Source organism: Nicotiana tomentosiformis, chromosome 5, assembly GCF_000390325.3.
Source record: "Nicotiana tomentosiformis chromosome 5, ASM39032v3, whole genome shotgun sequence".
Lineage (NCBI taxonomy): Eukaryota > Viridiplantae > Streptophyta > Magnoliopsida > Solanales > Solanaceae > Nicotiana > Nicotiana tomentosiformis.
In genome coordinates, this window is record NC_090816.1 from 107667962 (window position 1) to 107687695 (window position 19734).

Genomic DNA, 19734 nt, shown 5'->3' on the forward strand with positions numbered 1-19734 from the left:
TGTCTGCATCCAGTTGTTGAGGCTCGCCAATGTATGGAAGACTCGCAGCGGAGAAAGTGGGGTAGTAGGCATGAGCACCGGCTCCAATGCTGAGGTGGAACCTGTGACAGGAACTGCAGTAGGAACTGAAGATGATGGTGGAGGCATAGATCGGCACTAGATGAAGGCTCGGCCGATGTGGATGGAACATCAACTGCCTCCGCAACTACCGTCGCTGGCTCATCAGACTGGCTTGTGGTGGTAGATGACTGACCTTTTATCTTAGGGTTGTTCGCATCCATTAGTGAGTACCATGAGAAAGGCTTCTTCTACCACACCTTTGTATCATAATCTCTCAGATCTACCCTCGCATCTGTGAGACACTCTATAATAGTGTTGGGATACGGGTAGGACGAGTCATCTTGCCGAGCAATCACTGAGACGTTGGCTGACATCATGGCACCCACATTGCTAGGGTACCCGGCCATGATAGAAGCAACTAGAACTGCCCAAGAAATTGGGAGATAGGTCTCATTCTAGCTCGGGTCCAGTCTGTTGTAGACAAAGGTTTTCCACCCCTTTGCCTCAAAGCTCAGAGTGCTCCTGTGAATAGGAACCCCTGTTGTGATCCATGGTGGTGGTGGCCCAGGAGCTGCTAGAATCTCCGCTAACCAAGGTCGGGCTGCATCTCCCATTGAATACTTCTCTAAGTATTCCTTCGGCTCGACATCTTCGAAACCCAAGTACGTGTTGAGAGTATTTTGATCAAATCTCACTTTAAGGCTACGCACTTTGGTTACCTTTGTCCCCTTCTTGATGTGTACCACATTGGCATAAAATTCCCAGACAAGATATTCATTGGCATCCACCACACTCTAGGTGAACCATATCCACCCCTTGCGTTCTTTGAACTGTCTTAGCACTGCCGGGTTATACTTCTCCAAATCTTTCAACTGAAACTGCCACTCAAGAGTAAGCGACCTCACTGACCACCATTGATAGAAGCTGGTGAAGGCGACCAAGCTGACAAACCGGTCCTACCAAACCTTTTTCTTCTTCGTTCTTTCAGGGGAAGTGCTATGAGATATGGACGACTCATCCCTGAGTTGATACCTCCGTGGCGGCCTTGACCGGACAACCGACTGCTCTTGTATAGAGGCTGAGTTTCCCTCTGATGCTTTTCTAGATGGGACATAAGAGCTGGTCTGGGAAAGGTCTGCACCTCTCCCTCTGCCGGTTGTAGGTTTCTTTGTGATTGTTCTTTGTTGGCTGAGGGGCTATTGCCTCGACACCTAGAAGGTTCACCCCTCCCTTTAGTAGTATCACCTCTGCCTCTCGATCGATTATCTGTATCAAGTAGAAGCAGTTGTTAGTGGCAATTCAATGTTCAATCAGACACAAGAGATATACAAGAAAATACCAGAAAACACAGTGAAGGTTACAGTTAAATCATACTTGAAGAATAAGGATCTACGGTCCACACATTTTTCTTTACGACCGCATATGAGGCCTTGCGGACCGCACAATTCTCTCTTGCAGCCGCAGATGTGAAGTGCGGTCCGCACATTTTTCCTTGCGGCCGCAAATCAGAAGCTAGAATTATGCCAACTCTCTGATGACAGGACAAGGACAGTTCTGCAGTCGCAATGTGATTTTTGAGGTCCATACAATTTTCTTGCGACCGCAGACCCATTCTTTACTAAAGTTTCTCTAGACTCAACTTCTGCGGACCGCACAATTTCCAGTGCAGCCGCAGAATTCAAAAACATTATGAACCGTTCATTACTTCTATCTAGGGCATGTAATTCCTGTGCAATTTTTGACATGGTAATAACATACAAGCATGAAAATACATTGACCCATTCCCTATAGAGCATGTACTCATTCACCCATTACAGATATACCCCCACATGAATGAACAATTTAGTTCTACTAACAAAAGGCCCAAAACTAATTAAAAAGCTATAAACTAAACTAAAAAAATGCAAAAAACTGACAATGAATTTAAGCATACCATATATGAATGAGTGCAATGAATAAGTGATCAACAATTATTGGACGCTATAAGTCCTTATGCTGTGATTAATGAACACCAAGCTGTGAAGACAGAACCCCCAGTACAACTTGGAATGCACATTGGAAGACCTACTTTGTTTGATGAACACCACTATGATAAATGGAAGCTACGTATGGAAACATTTCTTCAGGATACTGACTTTGACCTATGGGTAATTGTCAGTCATGGACCAACACTCCCAACCAAATTGGACAGTGAAGGTAACAGGTGAAACAAAAAAGAAGAGGAATACGATGAGGAAGATCGTCAGCTAGTTCTGAAAAATGCTAAAGCAAATGGTTTGCTCTACATGAGCCTGTCTAGAAACACTCTCCTCAGAGTATCCTCTTGCATCTCTGCTCATGATATGGAGGACTTTGGAAACTAACTTTGGAAATGAAAACATCAAAGTGTCTTTGATGGCGATTGAAGAATCCAAAACAGAGGAAGAAGTGATAGGAATGATGGCCATGAGTGACTCAGAAACTGAAGAAGAAGCAAACCAGGTAAGTATATCTGACTTGAAAGAAAATATTCATGCTATGTCCAAACAATAACTGATGGCCATAATTGTGACTCTAATGAATGAAATGGATAAAATGAGTACTGAAAATGATCAGCTAATAAGCAACCTTTCTTGTATCAAACTTGATATCAAAGAACTTGAGTCTGACAAAGCTAGTTTAGAAAAACAGGTCAAAGACCTTAAGAACCAAGTTCTTGAGCTTACTTCTGAGAATGAGAAGTCTCTTGATATACATGTCAAAGGAAAATGAGTGATCTGCATGATAAGCTTGAAAAGGAATTAAAAATTGCTAATGATAATCTTTGTTATGATGAATGTAGAAATAAAGTCTTGCATGAAAACCTAGAAAAGGCTAATTATGAACTTTCTAGACTAAGCAAATGACATAGATCTTTTGATGCCTTGAATTGGTTGAATGAAAACTGTAGCTCTAACAAATCTGGAACTGGTTACAGAAAACCTGTCCCTAAGTTTGACCCAAAGTATGTAAGAATTTCTGATAATAACATGTGCACTCATTGTGGAAGAGTAGGACACTTCAGAGACACTTGTCCTGCCTTAATTCATGCTCAGTTTAGAAACACCTTTGGTATTGCTAAGTATGTGAAGAAGGAAGAGGAGCCAAAGGTTAATCCCCTTGTCCATACTAAGTGGATTAAGGTTAACAAGAAAATAGCTTCTAATCCTCTCCCCTTCTGGCAAGAAGGGATCTAATTCATCCTTTTTCCAACAAAAAGGGACCCAAGCTTGTCTGGGTTCCCAAAAATAACTTGTGAATTTTGGTGAAGGATAAGGTGAGAGGAAACAATCAGGACTGGTACCTAGACAGTGGATGCTCAAGACATATGACTGGAGAAAAGAAAAACTTTCTCTCACTAACAGCCTTCCAAGGAGGGAGTGTGTCATTTGGAAATGGGAAAAGGGGTCAGATAATAGGTTTTGGCAAGGTTGGCAGGTCACTCTCTCATGATATAGAAGATTTGTATTATGTGGTAGGTCTTAAACATAATCTTCGTAGCATCTCTCATATGTGCGACAAAGGAAATGAGGTAAAATTCAATTCCAAAGTTTTCACTGTCACTAAGCTTGATACTGATGAAATTGTGTTAAAGGGTAAGAGACATAATAATGTCTACGAGATATCGATTATGTCACTTCCCCAGAGTGAGCACACATGCTTAAGTATAGTGGAAGATGATCCAGGCATAGAAGACTGGGACATGCCAGTCTCTCTCAACTCAACAAGTTGGCAGCAAAGGACTTGGTCTGTGGGCTACCTAAAGTTGAGTTCACCTCTGACAAGGTATGTGATGCCTGTTTTAGAGGGAAATATGTTAGGTTATCCTTTAAATATAAGAAGTTTGTAAGTACCTCTAAACCTCTGGAACTCTTTCACATGGACCTATGTGGACCAATGAGAATAAGGAGTAGAGGATGTAAGAGGTATGTGTTTGTGATTATTGATGACTTCTCTAGGTATACCTGGACTTTGTTTTTGGGATCCAAAGATGAAACCTTTGATGTCTTCTGTGTATTTGTAAGAATGATTCAAGATAGGATGTAATATTTTAAGTATAAGAACTGACCATGGAACTGAGTTTGAAAATTCAAAATTCCTTGAGTTATGTGGCTAATCACATGGCATTGACCATAATTTATCTGCACCTAGAACTCTACAACAAAATGAGGTTGTAGAAAGAAAGAATAGATCCTTAGAAGACATGGGAGAACCATGTTGATTGCTAGTGGACTGCCTAAGAATTTCTAGGCTGAGGCAATCAATACTGCCTGCTACCTACTAAATAGATGTATGGTCATACCCATTCTTGAGAAAACTCCCTATGAGTTACTTCGAGGAAGGAAACCCAACATCACTCACTCGAGAGCCTTTGGGTGCAAATATTTTGTACATAATAATGGGAAAGAAGCTCTAGGTAAGTTTGATGACAAAAGTGATGATGGAATTTTCTTGGATTACTCTCCATATAGTAAGGTTTATAAGGTTTTTAATAAAATAACTTTGTGTGTGGAAGAAAATATTCATGTTATTTTTGATGAATCTAAGAATTTGGCTGAGAAAGGCCTGTATGATGAAGATTATGACATAGGATTCACTAGTGATGGAGATACAAAGGAATCTGATGAAGATGGGTCTGAAAAACACAAGGAAATTGGCAGTGATCATGAGAAACAAGAAGAGGAAAGAACTACTCTAACCGCTGACCAGACTAATGAAGCCACACCTACTGAACATGCTCCTTTGGGTCACTCCTCGAGTGAATCTTCTCTGGGTATACAGATCAAACCATCGAAGCATCAAAGCTCACATCCTCTTGATAATATCATCTCTGATCTAAATGTAGGGGTGCAAACTAGGTCTTCTCTAAGAAATCTATGTGCACCCACAATATTCCTCTCACAGGTTGAACCTAAGACCATCAAAGAAGATCTAAAGGAACCAGATTGGATCATAGCCATGCAAGAGGAGCTAAATCAGTTTGAGAGAAGCAAGGTTTGGCACTTGGTGTAGAAACCCAAGAACAAAACTGTCATATGTACCAGATGGGTGTTCAGAAACAAGTTGGATGAACAAGAAAATATCATAAGGAACAAAGCCAGATTGGTGGTTCAAGGATACAATTAAGAGGAGGGCATTAATTATGATGAGACATTTGCATCTGCAACTAGAATAAAGGCTATAAGAATGTTGATAGCCTTTGTTGCCCACATGGAATTCACTTTATACCAGATGAATGTAAATAGTGCCTTTTTGAATGGTTACTTGAAGGAGAAAGTGTTTGTCAAACAACCTCCTGGATTTGAAACTGAATAATTCCCTGACTATATGTTCAAATTAGATAAAGCTCTTTATGGACTGAAACATGCTCCAAGAGCTTATTATGAAAGACTCTCAAAATTCCTCTTAGCCAATAATTTTTAAGAGGAAAGGTGGACAACACTCTAATTTTAAGGAGCAGAGGGAAGAATATTCTGATTGTGCAAGTGTATGTGGATGACATTATCTTTGGGGCCACCAATGAAGCAATGTGCAAGGAATTTGCTGAGATGATGGGAAATGAGTTCGAAATGAGCATGATGGGTGAAATGAACTTCTTTCTGGTCCTGCAAATCAAGCAAACACCTACTGAAACCATGATACATCAGTAGAAATATATTAAAGAGTTACTGAAGAAGTTCAACATGGACTCCTCTAAGTTCGATTGATACCCCCATTACCATTGCAACAAAGCTAGACCTTGATGAAGAAGGGAAAAGTGTGGAACATAAACTATATAGAGGAATGATTGGGTCACTGTTGTACCTCATAACAATCAGCCATGATATAGTGTTTAGTGTGGGATTATGTGCAAGATTTTAGACAAATCCCAAGGAATCTCACCTGAAAGCTGTCAAAAGGATACTAAGATATCTCAAGGGGACCCCTGACCTCTTTCTATGGTATCCCAGACGGTACAACTTTGATCTAGTTGGTTATGCTGATGTTGACTATGCAGGTTTTCATGTTGACAGGAAAAGCACTTCAGGAACAGCTCACTTTCTAGGTTCTTATCTGGTGTCTTGGGGAACCAAGAAGCAAAACTCAGTGGCCTTATCTACAACTGAGGCTGAATATGCGGCAGCAATATCCTGTTGTGGTCAGTTACTATGAATAAGACAACAACTAAGGGACTATGGTATATTTGTTGATAGTGTTCCTATTTTCTGTGATAACACTAGTGCCATAAACATTGCTAAAGATCTATGTCAGCACAAGATAACCAAGAACATTGACATTAGACATCATTTTCTGAGAGACAATGTTGAAAAGGGGAATATCTCAATTAACTTTTGTAAAACGGAAGATCATATTTCTGATATTTTTACTAAAGCTCTGAGTAGAGATCACTTTGAAAGGAATAGACTAGAACTAGGTCTAATCAACTCCTCCCACTAAGTTGACTCCCAGTGATTGGTTAGAAAAGGCATACTAAGATGTAGATAATTAAGTACAATGTGTTTGATTCAGCTTTGTGCTTGTATTAAGCTCACACACTTGCTTAGATAATCTGGTTGATAACTGTGTTGCATGATAATAATATGAAGTGTTAAAGCCTTATTGCATAAATGAATAAGGAGTTGCTAAGGAGTTGGTTCTTTGACTCATGTATGTGCCATACTGTCTTAAGTCACTAGGACTTAATGTTCTAAAATTACTGCTATACTCAGACTTTTAATTCTGTTGGCATCACTTCTATTTGTCTTCTAGTCAAAGAGTAATGGGGAATCCTTGTACAATTAGAGATCAATTACTCCTGAAAACCTTGCAGTCAAAGTAACCATTATAAGAGTCATGTTAGAACTCGAATTCAGTCACCTTCTTTCTTCCAGTCGCATCAGGAGTAACGCCTTTAAACGGCCCTTATGATCAGCCTCTCCCTCTCTAACCTCATTGTTTCTCTCAAACCCTAAGCAAGAATCGAAAGTAATTATCAAGAACTAACCCTTTCTTTCTCTTCTTCGAGTCTCTCATCTGATCACCATGCCTAAATCCAGTCAAACACCCTCTAAAGCTAAATCATCAACCAAGGCTGAAGCACAACCCAAAATCTTGAAGCCCAAATCAAAGAAAAATGCCAAGCCTTCAAGAGAACCCACACCTACACCTGCTCCTTCTCATTCGATATCCTCCACTATACATACCTCATCCTCTCTTGTTCCTACTATTCATGTTGTTCCTATCATTCCCACCTCCACTGTACCCCCTCCTTCAAAAATAACTACCCATGCACGTGAGCTTCCTGCAAAAAATACCTTTAAGTCAATAAAGGTCAAAGAAACTCCAAGAAAATATGTTAAAAAATTGCTTGAGGCTGCTACGCAAGGGTGACACTATAGCTAAGGGATCTGTGATTTAGGGGGAATCAGTGTCAGTCACTACTGATTAGGTACCTCATCAAGTTAGATGTTCAGGTATCTGCTATAGATGTTACACCCCTAGATACTCTCCCATCCATGAGTGAGAAGCCACCAGTGGAGAAATTCCCTGTAGAAAAAAGTGCAGGGGATGTGGGAAAGGAGATAGATCTAACAGCTATGGAGACTGTGGTCGAGGGGGAATGAGGTAAAGAATCGGTGCAAAAAGAGGCTTCTGATGGCCTTAATTTTTGTTGGACTGAGTATGAGAAAGATGATGAAGGTGAAAAATAAGAATAAGTTGTGAAACGTCATGAGGAACATGATGTTCAAACCATAGCCAATGAAGAAGAAAAGAGTGAGAATGAGGGAGTATATGGACAGAGAAGGAGAGTGATATAGAGGATAAGACAGGTGAACATGCTAATGATTCTGCAGAAGAAGAAATCAGAGTGAAGAAGAGGAGGTTTCTGAAAGTGAGGGTGAGGATCAAGAAAAGGTAAGTGAGAGTGAAGGAGGTGATGACGAGAGTGAGGAAGAATAGGGGAATGTGAGTGAGGAATCTGCAGGTTCCATGAAAATTGGAAACACCGTCATAGCCTCTTTAGAAGAAATTGGTGAAGTGACAAGAGCTCAAGAACCTGGGTCTCTGTTAACTCCTTTCACTGGAGATGAAGAAGTTAGCAGTGATGAAGATAATATGCCACTATCTAAGATAGGGAAGAAGTCCAGGAAGACCATTGTGAAATCTATAAAGTCAGCAGTCTTAACAAGGAAATGGGTGGTTCCTCCTGTTAGAACTCCCCTCACAAGGAGTAAAAGAAAGGATGTTGATGCACAAATCATGAAGGAGTCCAGAAGTGCAAAAAGGCCAAAGAATAAGGTTTCAATTATGGAACTTGTTGTTGAGGTGGATGGAGAAGATGAATCTGACTCTGCTTTGCCAGCAAAGTATGCTACACCAAAGAAAAAGGGAGCCAAAGTCATCAAACCCGCTACCTCTTCTACAAAGGCCAGTAGGGGTAAGACAAGAAAGAATGTGTCAGTTGTAGTTGATCGACTCATAGAGTTCAGGAACAGAAAAGTGCTAAATGGGAAGATTCTTGCGAACACTAATGAGAAGAGGATGACACAACTGGTTGAGAAACTTGAGCTATAAGGGTGGAAGCATATGTTTGTCAAAGCTTCCCCCTCCCCCCCCCCCCAGTATGTGTTCCTACTGTGGTGGAGTTCTATACAAATTTTACATTTGATGGGAAGGTAGTCAAAAGTAAGGTAGGGGGCTTTGTCATGGAGTTTAATACTGAGGAGCTGGGGCTGCTTCTGAATATCCCTTCTTTAGGATTTGACAAATACTTGAAGAAGAAGTGGCCAGCCATAGACAATGATGTTGACACTGGCATTGTGGTCACCAGGAAGTTCTCCCAAAAGATTGAACTAGATGCTCCCCAGAAAGTGTACAAAACTGATATGACTCCCCTTCACAAGCTACTATTTCAGTTTGTCAACTCCTGCATTCTTCAGAGGTCTGAGCGAAGGCATGAAGCTACTCTACTAGACATGGATGTGATGGAACTTCTTGACACTGGTTGACCTATCAATCTTCCTAGCCTGATGATTCAACACATGGCAAGAGCTGCAGATACTTCCAAACCAAAGCATGCTATGCCATATGATTTCATGTTGACTGAGTTATTTGACAAACTCAACATTGACTTACTTGAGCTTAAGTTTGGAAACTACAATGATGTTTTGGATGATTTTACCCTCAAGCAATGTGGCTATGAGGATATCAAGTCTAGAGGACCCACAAGATCTTCCATTCTTCCTGGGAGCAGTAGGGCTGCATAACTCAGCAAGAGGTTGGAGCTAGCTGTTGAAGAGAATGCCAAGCTTCGTGAAGACAATAATGAGTTGATAAAGGAAACAAAGCAACTCAAGGAAGATCTCAGAAGAGACAGGGAGGCCCACGCTCAAAAAATTTCTACCTTTGTGAAAGCTTTGACCCCCTCTGCTTCTTACCCTTGAACCTGTTCCTTCCCAGCGTCCTTAGTTCTTTTGCTATTCTAGTAATGCCTTATCTTTTGTTCCTTTTATCTTAGTTTGAGTAGTTGGCAGTATGCTTAGTTTATTTTGTTCTAATGATGAAGACAAGACCCTGGCTTCTTTTGGGACTACTTAACGTCTCCTATTACTCTACTTTACTGCTTTGTACTCTATTGAATCATCAGCCTAGTTTATTTTCCCTTTCTTATGCTTGTGATGTCACATGTTTGGCCTTGAATCTTACATTGTCTATACTTAGTGTCTAACATTTTTTTGTGTGTTTTCGATGATGCCAAAAAGAGGAAGATAAGGTTGGAAGTTGTTGTGAACACACATGTCTGTCAATAGTGCTTGTTGTGATTATCTGGTTCTTTGAGGTGATTATCTGGTTCTGCTGTACACAAAGTTTTTCATCATCAAAAATGGGGAATTTGTTGAATATTGAAGTTTTTATGATTAACAAAGTATGACTATATGTTCAAAGAACTAGGTCCTCAACATAGCTGCTTAACTGTTATGAAGAACTTGCTCCTCAGGAGAAAGAATCAGCTCCTCTTGAGTGATACTTGTACGTCTGTACAAGACAATAACTTTATCTCAAAGTTACCAGGTCCAAGTATGGTGGACGATAGCTACAATGAGTGATAAAGGTCATTGCTCAAAACAATATGGATAATTAAGTCAGAGACTAAAGTCCCATAGCGTGTGGAATCCTTGGAACAGTAGGAGTCCTATCAAAGAGGAAGGTGACTTTGAATAGGACTCTTAGAAGATCTCAAGTCGTGTTTAAATAGGATTGACTTTAGACTTCTAAGCCATCTTGTTGCACGTCAACTAAAGAATCATAAGTTGTTTGCTTGTGTTGAGTACTTGCATTGTAACCAATAAGGATTATGGTGGAGTGGTAAGTACTCATTCATCTTTGTCACGACTCAAAATTCAACTAGCCATAATGGCACCTAACCTCACCCGCTAGGTAAGCCGAATAAAAATAATCCGATTCAATAAATATTTAACTGACTCAAATTCACTCCCCAAGGACTGGTAGTACAAATCATGAGCTTCTAAAATTAGAAATTACAAAGCTGGTATGAAATAAATACATCATCTGTTTGAAATGTACATAAACAGATTTTTATAAATCTAAGGCTATCGTGAACAAGAGACAGCTACAACCAGAACGCAAGTACGTCTTCAAATCCAGCTCTCGTTGATCACAAAAACATCAACATCCAATATTTACATACAAGGTGTAGAAGTATAGTATGATTACAACCGACCCCATGTACTCAATAAGTAACAAACCTAACCTTAGGTTGAAAGTAGCGACGAGCTGGAACAAAGGTCGGGTCCAACACCAATAGACAACAACAGTCCATAACAACGTAAAGCAAGTAATAAAAGAAGTAACTCGCAGATAAAATGCTCAGCTTAATCATGATTTCTGAAAATAGTTCTGCCTTTCAAGTGTATCAGTGAAAACTCAAGTCGTTGACCGAAGTTGCCAAAACTATGAGCAAGTTTGAAAATAGTAATTTTCCCAAAAATCCTTTCAACAATAAATAAGTTGTTTCATTTCCTTTCCAGATAGCTAGTGGAAAATGCATCACTATGCCCATATGCCAATATGTATAAGAAGTCATGAATGACGTGATAACGTACAACATGAGAAAAATACATCTCTATGCTTGTATGCCATGTGTGCATGTCAATGCAATGTATCTCAGTGATAAAACCATATGCATACTCTCAGAGTATCAATTTACTCAGTCCTCACACTCACTCAGTCCTCCCAGTCACTCAATCCTCATAGTCACTCAATCCTCCTAATAGCTCGACACTCGACACTCGCACTCAGTAGGTACCTGCACTCACTGGGGTTGTGTACAGACTCCGGAGGGGATCCTTCAGCCCAAGCGCTATAACAAGCCAATCATGGCATACATCAATAAAACATGATGTGGCGTGCAGCCCGATCCCATCATAAATCAATATATATATAAAGACAATATGGCCTGCTGCAGCGTGCAGCCCGATCCCATAAATATCCTCACCATTAGGCCTTCGGCCTCACTCAGTCATCAATCTCTCCAGTCTCTCGGGCTCTCAGTGTCATGAAAAGAATCAGCCGAAAAATAATGATGTGATGTATCAGTAAATGGTAACAGAGACTGAGATATGATATGCATATGAATGCGTATGACTGAGTATGTAAATGCAATGTAAGTAGATAACTCAACAGCAGAAATGACCCCAGTGGATCTCAACAGAATAAGCATGTAGCCTAGACATGGTTTCTAACATGGATCGCAGCTCAATAGCTCTAGTACGTAGAGATTTCATAGCTACAGATAAGATCAGGTAATTACAAAGTACCACAGAAGTAATAGAGTTACAATTCACACGGTGCACGCCCACACGCCCATCGTCTAGCATGTACATCACCTCCAAACAATTCACATAACGCGTATAATCATGGTTTATACCCTCAGCTCCAAGATTAGAGATGTTACTTACCTTGAACAAGCCGAATCCAATGTCGAGCAAGCTAAACAATGCTCCAGAAATTCCATTATGTGTGTATCAACTTCCGAATGGCTCAAATCTAGTCACAATTAATTTGATCCAGTCAACATAAATTATAGGAATTTATTCCATATCAAAATACTATTTTTTCTTCAAAATCTGAAATTATACTCAAAAATCGCACATGGGGCTCACGTCTTGGAACCCAACAAAAGTTATAAAATATGAACGCCGATTCAACCACGAGTCCAACCATACAAATTTTACTCAAATCCGACATCAACTCGACCCTCAAATCTTCAAATTAAACCAAGAGAGTTTTCACAATTTTCCAACTTAATTCACTAATTAGATGTTAAAAACAACCATGGTTTGGGGTAATTTGACCAATGTTGATTTAAAAATACTTACCCCGTTGTTTTCCTTGAAAATCTTCCAAAAATCTCCTCTTCTCGAGCTCCAAATCGGTAAAAATTTCAGAACTTACACTCTCCACCCAGTCATTTCTTCTATGTGATCGCGGACCAAGTTCGGCTATCGCGAAGCACACATTTCCACTGGCAAATATTGACCCTATGCGATCACGGATTAGTTCACGCGATCGCGAAGCACAAAAGAAACTGCCGAACGTGGTTGAATCCAAGCGAACGCGGATCATTGATGCACAAACCTACGCGATCGCGGACTGATACACGCGATCGCGAAGAGCAACTTTTCGTGACCCCCTGGTGCCTCATTTCCTCTTCGCGAACACGGCTTTGTCCACGTGTTCACGATGCATTCTCTCTTCCCAGCTACGCGATCGTGATTCTCCCCACGCGATCTTATAGAACAAAAACTTAGCAGACCCAATTAACCCTACGTGATCGCAGACCTTCTCACGCGATCGCGTAGAAGGAAACTAGATAAAGATATGAGAAAATTTCCAGCAACACTCCAAGTCTAAAAATTGATCTGTTAACCATCCGAAACTCACCCGAGGCCCCCGAGACCTCAAAAAAATACACCAACAAGTCTCAAAACATCACACGAACTTAGTTGAAGTCTTAATTCATATCAAATAACGCTAAAAACACGAATCACTCATATATTCAAGCCTAATGAACTTTGAAACTTCCAATTCCTACAAACGACGTCGGAACCTATCAAATCACTTTCGATTGACCTTAAATTTTGCATACAAGTCATAAATGACATAACGGACCTATTTAAATTTTCAGAATTGGATTCCGACACCGATATCAAAAAGTCAACCCCCCGGTCAAACTTCCCAAAAATTCAGCTTTCGCCATTTCAAGCGTAATTCCACTTCGGACTTCCAAATAATTTTCCGGACACGCTCCTAAGTTCAAAATCACGATATGGAGCTATGGGCATCATCAAAACTCTATTCCGGGGTCGTTTACATATAAGTCAACATCGAGTCAACTTTTTTAACTTAAGTTTTTAATTATGAGACTAAGTGTCTCAATTTATTTCAAAACCTCACCGGACCCGAACCAATTACCCTGACAAGTCATATAACAACTGTAAAGTACAAATTGAGCAGTAAATGGGGGAACGAGGTTTAAATACTCAAAACAACCGGCCGGGTCGTTACATTCTCCCTCACTTAAACATACGTTCGTCCTCGAACGTGCCAAGAGTTGTCCCTAAGCCTTTATATCACCGTTCCACCCTACCATGCACATACCCGGGGGTGATCTCACGCCACCCTATTTCCAACACTTATAATTTTTTTCAAGACCCGAATATCATATTTACACACTGTATAAGTCCGAACAAACTGTATCAAGCCATAACCATAACTCAAGATGTAATCACATGATATATCACACAACTTGCATACTCGCAGCGCCTCTCCCGATCACAATAACTACTCTAACTAACCCGATACTAGTATTAAATCCCATATCAAGCCAAACCTCATTCTAAAACCTTCGTACACTACTGATAACAAAAGAAACACGTGGAATCTTATAACCCCTTGTCAGATCAACAAGTCATGGAGCTCCCTCGCCCAACCAGAACCATAATCACTTTCTAAGACGACTTTCAATTTTATCCTCCCAAATATACCATAATCAAATCTGATAGTACGCATTCTAGGTTCGATGACCTTATATTATCAAACACAACTATTCCATATACACGCCACACCAATATATCTCAAACCAAAAGTTGTGCAACCCGTGCACCTAAAAAAATGGAAAATATCTCAAAGAGGAGAATCGTTTCACAAGTCCGGCTAGCACCACCACAACCTAATATTTACAACCAACTCATCAAATTTCGTGAAAAGGGCAACCGTAGGCACATGTGCACAATTGTAGAGGAAGGAAAGCAATGAAATTAGATAGATTATCAAAAAATGAAATTCCCACATACTGCACGGATAACTCACGTGCCAATGATACCAATATGTAGATCTGCACGGATAACTCACGTGGCAATAATATAAATCGCCTGGCATGGTCACAGGCCTCCAGTCCCAGCATATCATACAGAAGCAATTAAACAAGTACACATGAATATGATGATGAAATAAGATTCGCATGCTCCTGGAATGGTATAAATAACACGCCATAGTGTAAGCATGTGCAAAGTATGCTATCACAACTCAAATCGGAAAGTTAACACAGGAATAGTAGCTACCAAGTTTACTCACGGAATTAGCCTCTTTGTAACCTCAAGTATAGTCCAGATAGTTCTCCACAAAGGTACGAACACGAGAAACATTATAACTTTATGCTTAACAGTTAACTCTAGGCATATCATAGCCTAAGCATTCTTCCGAGTATAAATACTTGCCCCGAAGCTCGCATATGGGCTCAAACCTCACCTATATGCACACTCAAAGCGCGCAACTATCACAAATAATTAGCGCAACTAGTGCCTCCACTGAGTTTAAATAAATACTCACCTCAAAAAGGTCACAACCCTGAAACAATATGCTTCTGAGAACTCCAGTCTCCAAATTCATAGGACACATGAATCACCATAACCGATCCCACTTCTAGCATTCGAATGACTAACACATCTTTCATGCACGATCATCCCACGAGGAATACTTCCATAATTCTTCCATGCTACATAGAAATAATTTGAATATCAACAGTCTATCAACCATATGCGTACTGCAATACCGATGAACATCCGTAAGTCAAAACACAATGCCCCTTCTGAAATGCATGCCCTTCTCATGAAATACCAAGTAGTAACAGTATTCATCTAGTCATTTGGAACCGCCCATATTGTCTAAGAATTCATGACCATCCCTTCAAAACTGAACCATATACTTGCACATGCAAATCTCAGTCTCCCTCCACGCGCCGCCTCTATTAGGCCATTACATGAAAACACAATAACCTCATTAACACTCTGAGTCACCAAAAAATTACATACCCGGTCAGTTAGAATCCTTCCTCTTGATTTTTTCTAGGAGAAAATCACAATACACATGTCACGACCCAATTTAGGATCATGAACGGCACTTAGGAGCAAGTGCCCCCAAGTAAGCCTCATCGGTATTTTACAGAAAAACGGATAGAGTTTCCCCTGTTTTTGGGCTATCCAAAAATTTTCCTATCTCAAAATCAACAACCAACCATCCTAATATCAAACCAACAATCGATAACTTATCAATTAACCAAAACAAGTCTCCACCATTACTAATCAACCCACTAACAACCAGAAATACTAATTTATCTCCAATTTCGATAAGAAAGTGCAATACTCATCATAAGTCAATAATAATGAAAGGATGCTCATGACGCTAAAAGAATGACTATGGAAAAATTCTAAGCGTTCAAATAAAAGACCATAACAATAAATAAAATCTCTGCCCACGCGAACAAGTGTGAGGCTCACCAAGAACTATCAACCTGTGCGCTCTAATGAACAAACTCCTAGCTCACGTCAACTGCTGTCTCTGTAAAAAATAATTAGCGGGGAATGAGTCGCTAGCTCAGTGAGTAATAATACTTAACTACAACCGTTTTTAATGGGGACAAGTCAGAAAACATGCTAGTATATCAAACAAAAAATAACATGAGAATGCCCTTTCAGAAATAATAAATAATTTTCAGTCTCATCATATTTTTCTTGTAGTATAATGCATTTAACAATTCAATAATAAGATCGGTAACCACTGCATAATATCAATATTCACATTTGGGAAGTTTCAATGAACGGATCATGTAATCAGTATAACTGCGGACTTCTTCGCAAGAAGTCAAATATAACGATAGTCCCTACTCGATAAAAATCGGTAACGATATGCTAGTTCTACCTTCCCACTAGCGAGGGCTATAACAGTAATCGGTAATTACAAGGTGCACCAGGTCTAACGAACCTATTGTTAGCTACGGGATCTTCAATATCTACTCCCATTATACTTGTCTCTGTAATCCGTATATACTCGTAGAAAATATTTTAAAACAATATAGGGAATTTCAGTTTTAATCAAATCATATAATTTCATTTCGATAATAGTAAATTCAAGTAACGGTAAAACAGATCTAGTGACAACGATAATATTTTAAACAACGGTAATCATCTCAAATAACTATTTCGGTATCATATCGAGTAAAAGACTTGTCCCACATGCAACTCAAAATAATCGGTAACATATTCATATTAAAAATCATGTGTAAATCATGCAAGTTATGAAAACACAAATTGCGGTAAGATTACTACTCACAATACTCGTGTCGAAATATCAAATGCTTCACCTCGAGCAATTCGTACAAATTCCTCCAATCAATCTATAATTACATAATACCGATCTCGTGTTAATTGCCTCATTTAGGCTAAATCCATCACTAATTTAGAATACCCAATACTCCGAGTTTTATATTTTATCATCAATTCACCGAATTATATTTACTCATGCTATGAGTAATTTAAATTAGTCCAAAATCTTTTAAATAAAAAGGTATTTATATGGTTTATTCCCCGTACTGTTCAAATTTCCTTAATCATGTGCATAAATTGAAACTGAAATAATATTATTGTCCATAATATTCCTTCTTAATTGGTACTTATCTTTTGTGCTCAATACTAGACTTATCACATTCAAACCCAATTCGATATTGTCATTTCAATACAGTTAAACACCAAAACTCAATCTTTGTACCCTAACTTAATTTACACCTAACAAAGGTCATATATAATGAGACTAGTTTAAGCACAAATACATCAATACCCATCTTTTTCCAAGTGAATTTATCCTACGGTAACTTTGACCAACTTCCAATTGCATAATTTGCCAAGAATAACTCTTATTGGTATTAAATTTCTTATACCGAGTGAAACCCTTTAAATATATAAACCGAGACAAAAGAATTACCAGAAGAAAAGAACCAAGATGAGAAATTCGAGTATTACCCGTAAGAACCAGTGCGTATTTAAAAAATTTCAAGGTTTGGTTCCAACCTTTTTCTTCTTCTTCTTTTGAATTTTTTTTTCCGGCGTTTCTGAAGCTTTTGCTTCGGCGTAGCAGCCAACCCCCCTTTTTCCCTTTCTTTTCTTTTGGCAAATGGGCTTCAACCCTTTAGCTTTACTCTTTTTTTTTTTTTTTGATTTGTTTTGTTTTTTTTATAGTTAGTTTCTTATTATTATTATTATGACCAATACACCCTTATAAAAAAATAACGTATTACATCCTTCCCACCTTATGAAATTCAGTCCTCGAATTTAACTTAAGTACATACCTGTACAGTGAAACAAATGGGGGGTACTTGGATCGCATAGCATCTTCTATTTCCCAAGTAGCTTCTTCAACTGTATGATTTCGCCATAAGACTTTTACGAACTCAATTTTCTTTGACCGTAGCTTTCTTACTTGCCTATCAACAATAGCCATCGGCTCCTCCTTGTAAGACAACTTCTCATCAATCGGTATAATAGGTACTTCAAGCACCTGAGATGAGTCCGATATATATTTTCTTAGCATTGAGACGTGAAACACTAGATGAATAAAAGACAACTCAGAAGGAAGTGCCAAACGATAAGCCACAGCTCCCACTCGGTCTAGTATCTCATACGATCCTATAAACCTGGGGCTCAATTTGCTTCTTTTCCCAAACCGCATCATACCTTTCATAGGGAAGACTCGTAGTAACACTTTGTCCCCAATTGTGAATGCTAAATCTCTTCTTCTCTTATCAGCATAAGACTTTTGTCTACTTTGAGCTACAAGCAATCTATGTCTGATCAACTGGACCTTGTCCATAGCTTCTTGTACTAGGTCAGGTCACAATATGTTAGTCTCACCAGCTTCAAACCATCCGATAGGAGAACGACATCTTCTACCATACAATGGTTCGTACGGTGCCATTTGAATATTGGACTGGAAGTTATTGTTGTAAGCAAATTCATCTAAAGGTAGATAAGCGTCCCAACTACCTCCAAACTCAAGAATGTAAGCTCTCAACATATCCTCCAAGATCTGTATAGTACGTTCAGACTGCCCTTCTGTCTGTGGATGAAATGCAGTACTAAGATCTACTCGTGTACCCAATGCTTCTTGAAAAGATTTCCAAAAGCGTGAGGTATTTTGTGATCCTCTATCAGAGATGATGGATATTGGAACTCCGTGAAGTCGGACAATTTCGTTCATAAATATTTGTGCATATCTTACTCCACTATATGTAGTCTTCAGTGGAAAAAAGTGTGCTGATTTCGTCAGTCAATCTAAAATTACCCATAAAGAGTCATAACCTCTAAGGGTTCGTGGTAGCCCAGTGACAAAATCCATAGTAATTCTTTCGCATTTTCACTCTGGAATCTCAATTTGTTGTAACAGTCCTGCGGGTAGCTGATGCTCAGCCTTGACTTGCTGACAAGTCAAACAACTAGCAACATCTCTCTTTATACCTTCCCACAAATAGAATTGCTTTAGGTCATGATACATTTTTGTGGATCCATGATATATAGTGTATTTAGAGTTGTGGGATTCTTCAAGAATAGTATGTCTCAACCCATCTACGTCTGATACACATGGCATGTCACCCATTCGAAGCACACCATCACTTTCAACAATCATACCCTTGCTTTTACCAGCTAAGGCCTTATCTCTGTATTTGCATAATCGCTCATCCTCATATTGGGTGGCCTTAATGTGCTCAACTAATGAAGACTTAGCTTGAGCACAAGCCAACAATGCCTATGAATTTCCGACACTAAATCTGATACCTATATCTTCTAGTCTCTAAATATCTTTGGCCAAAAGTCTCTTTGCAGGAGCTATATGTGCCAAACTCCTCATAGATTTTCTACTCAATGCATCAGCCATCCCATTTGCTTTTCCAGGATGATACAAAATAGAACAATCATAGTCTTTGAGTAGTTCCATCCACCGATGCTGCCGAAGATTCAGATCTCTCTGCTGAAAGATATACTTCAGACTTTTTTGGTCAATATAAATCTCACAAGTTTCGCCATTTAGGTAATGCCTCCAAATTTTTAGAGCAAATACCACTGCAGCCATCTCCAAATCATGTGTAAGATAGTTTTGCTCGTGCTTTTTCAATTGTCTCGAAGCATAAGCTATAATGCGATCATTTTGCATGAGAACGCATCCTAATCCCACCCTCGAGGCATCACAGAATACTATAAATCCTCCAGAACCCGATGGTAAGGCTAATATTCGTGCAGTTGTCAAACAAGTTTTGAGTTTTTGAAA

The 19734-nt window shown here is 39.3% G+C and overlaps 1 protein-coding gene across 1 annotated transcript; it reads right to left on the reverse strand.

Moving 5' to 3' along the window:
• Positions 1 to 10028: 10028 nt before the first annotated feature.
• LOC138892962 (uncharacterized) lies at positions 10029 to 18282 on the reverse strand. Its single transcript, XM_070176723.1, has 2 exons — positions 17762 to 18282; positions 10029 to 10095 (listed from the first exon to the last, which is right to left on the reverse strand). The coding sequence occupies exons 1-2, from the start codon at positions 18280 to 18282 to the stop codon at positions 10029 to 10031; spliced, it is 588 nt and encodes a 195-aa protein (XP_070032824.1).
• Positions 18283 to 19734: the final 1452 nt, after the last annotated feature.

Excerpts from the sequence above, each read along its gene's own strand:
- LOC138892962 (XM_070176723.1), bottom strand. The coding sequence starts at position 18,282 with ATGGACAAGGTCCAGTTGATCAGACATAGATTGCTTGTAGCTCAAAGT. Across the intron at positions 10,096-17,761 it reads CCATTTGTTTCACTGTACAG|ACGTACAAGTATCACTCAAG; the intron begins GTATGTACTTAA and ends TGTCTTGTACAG.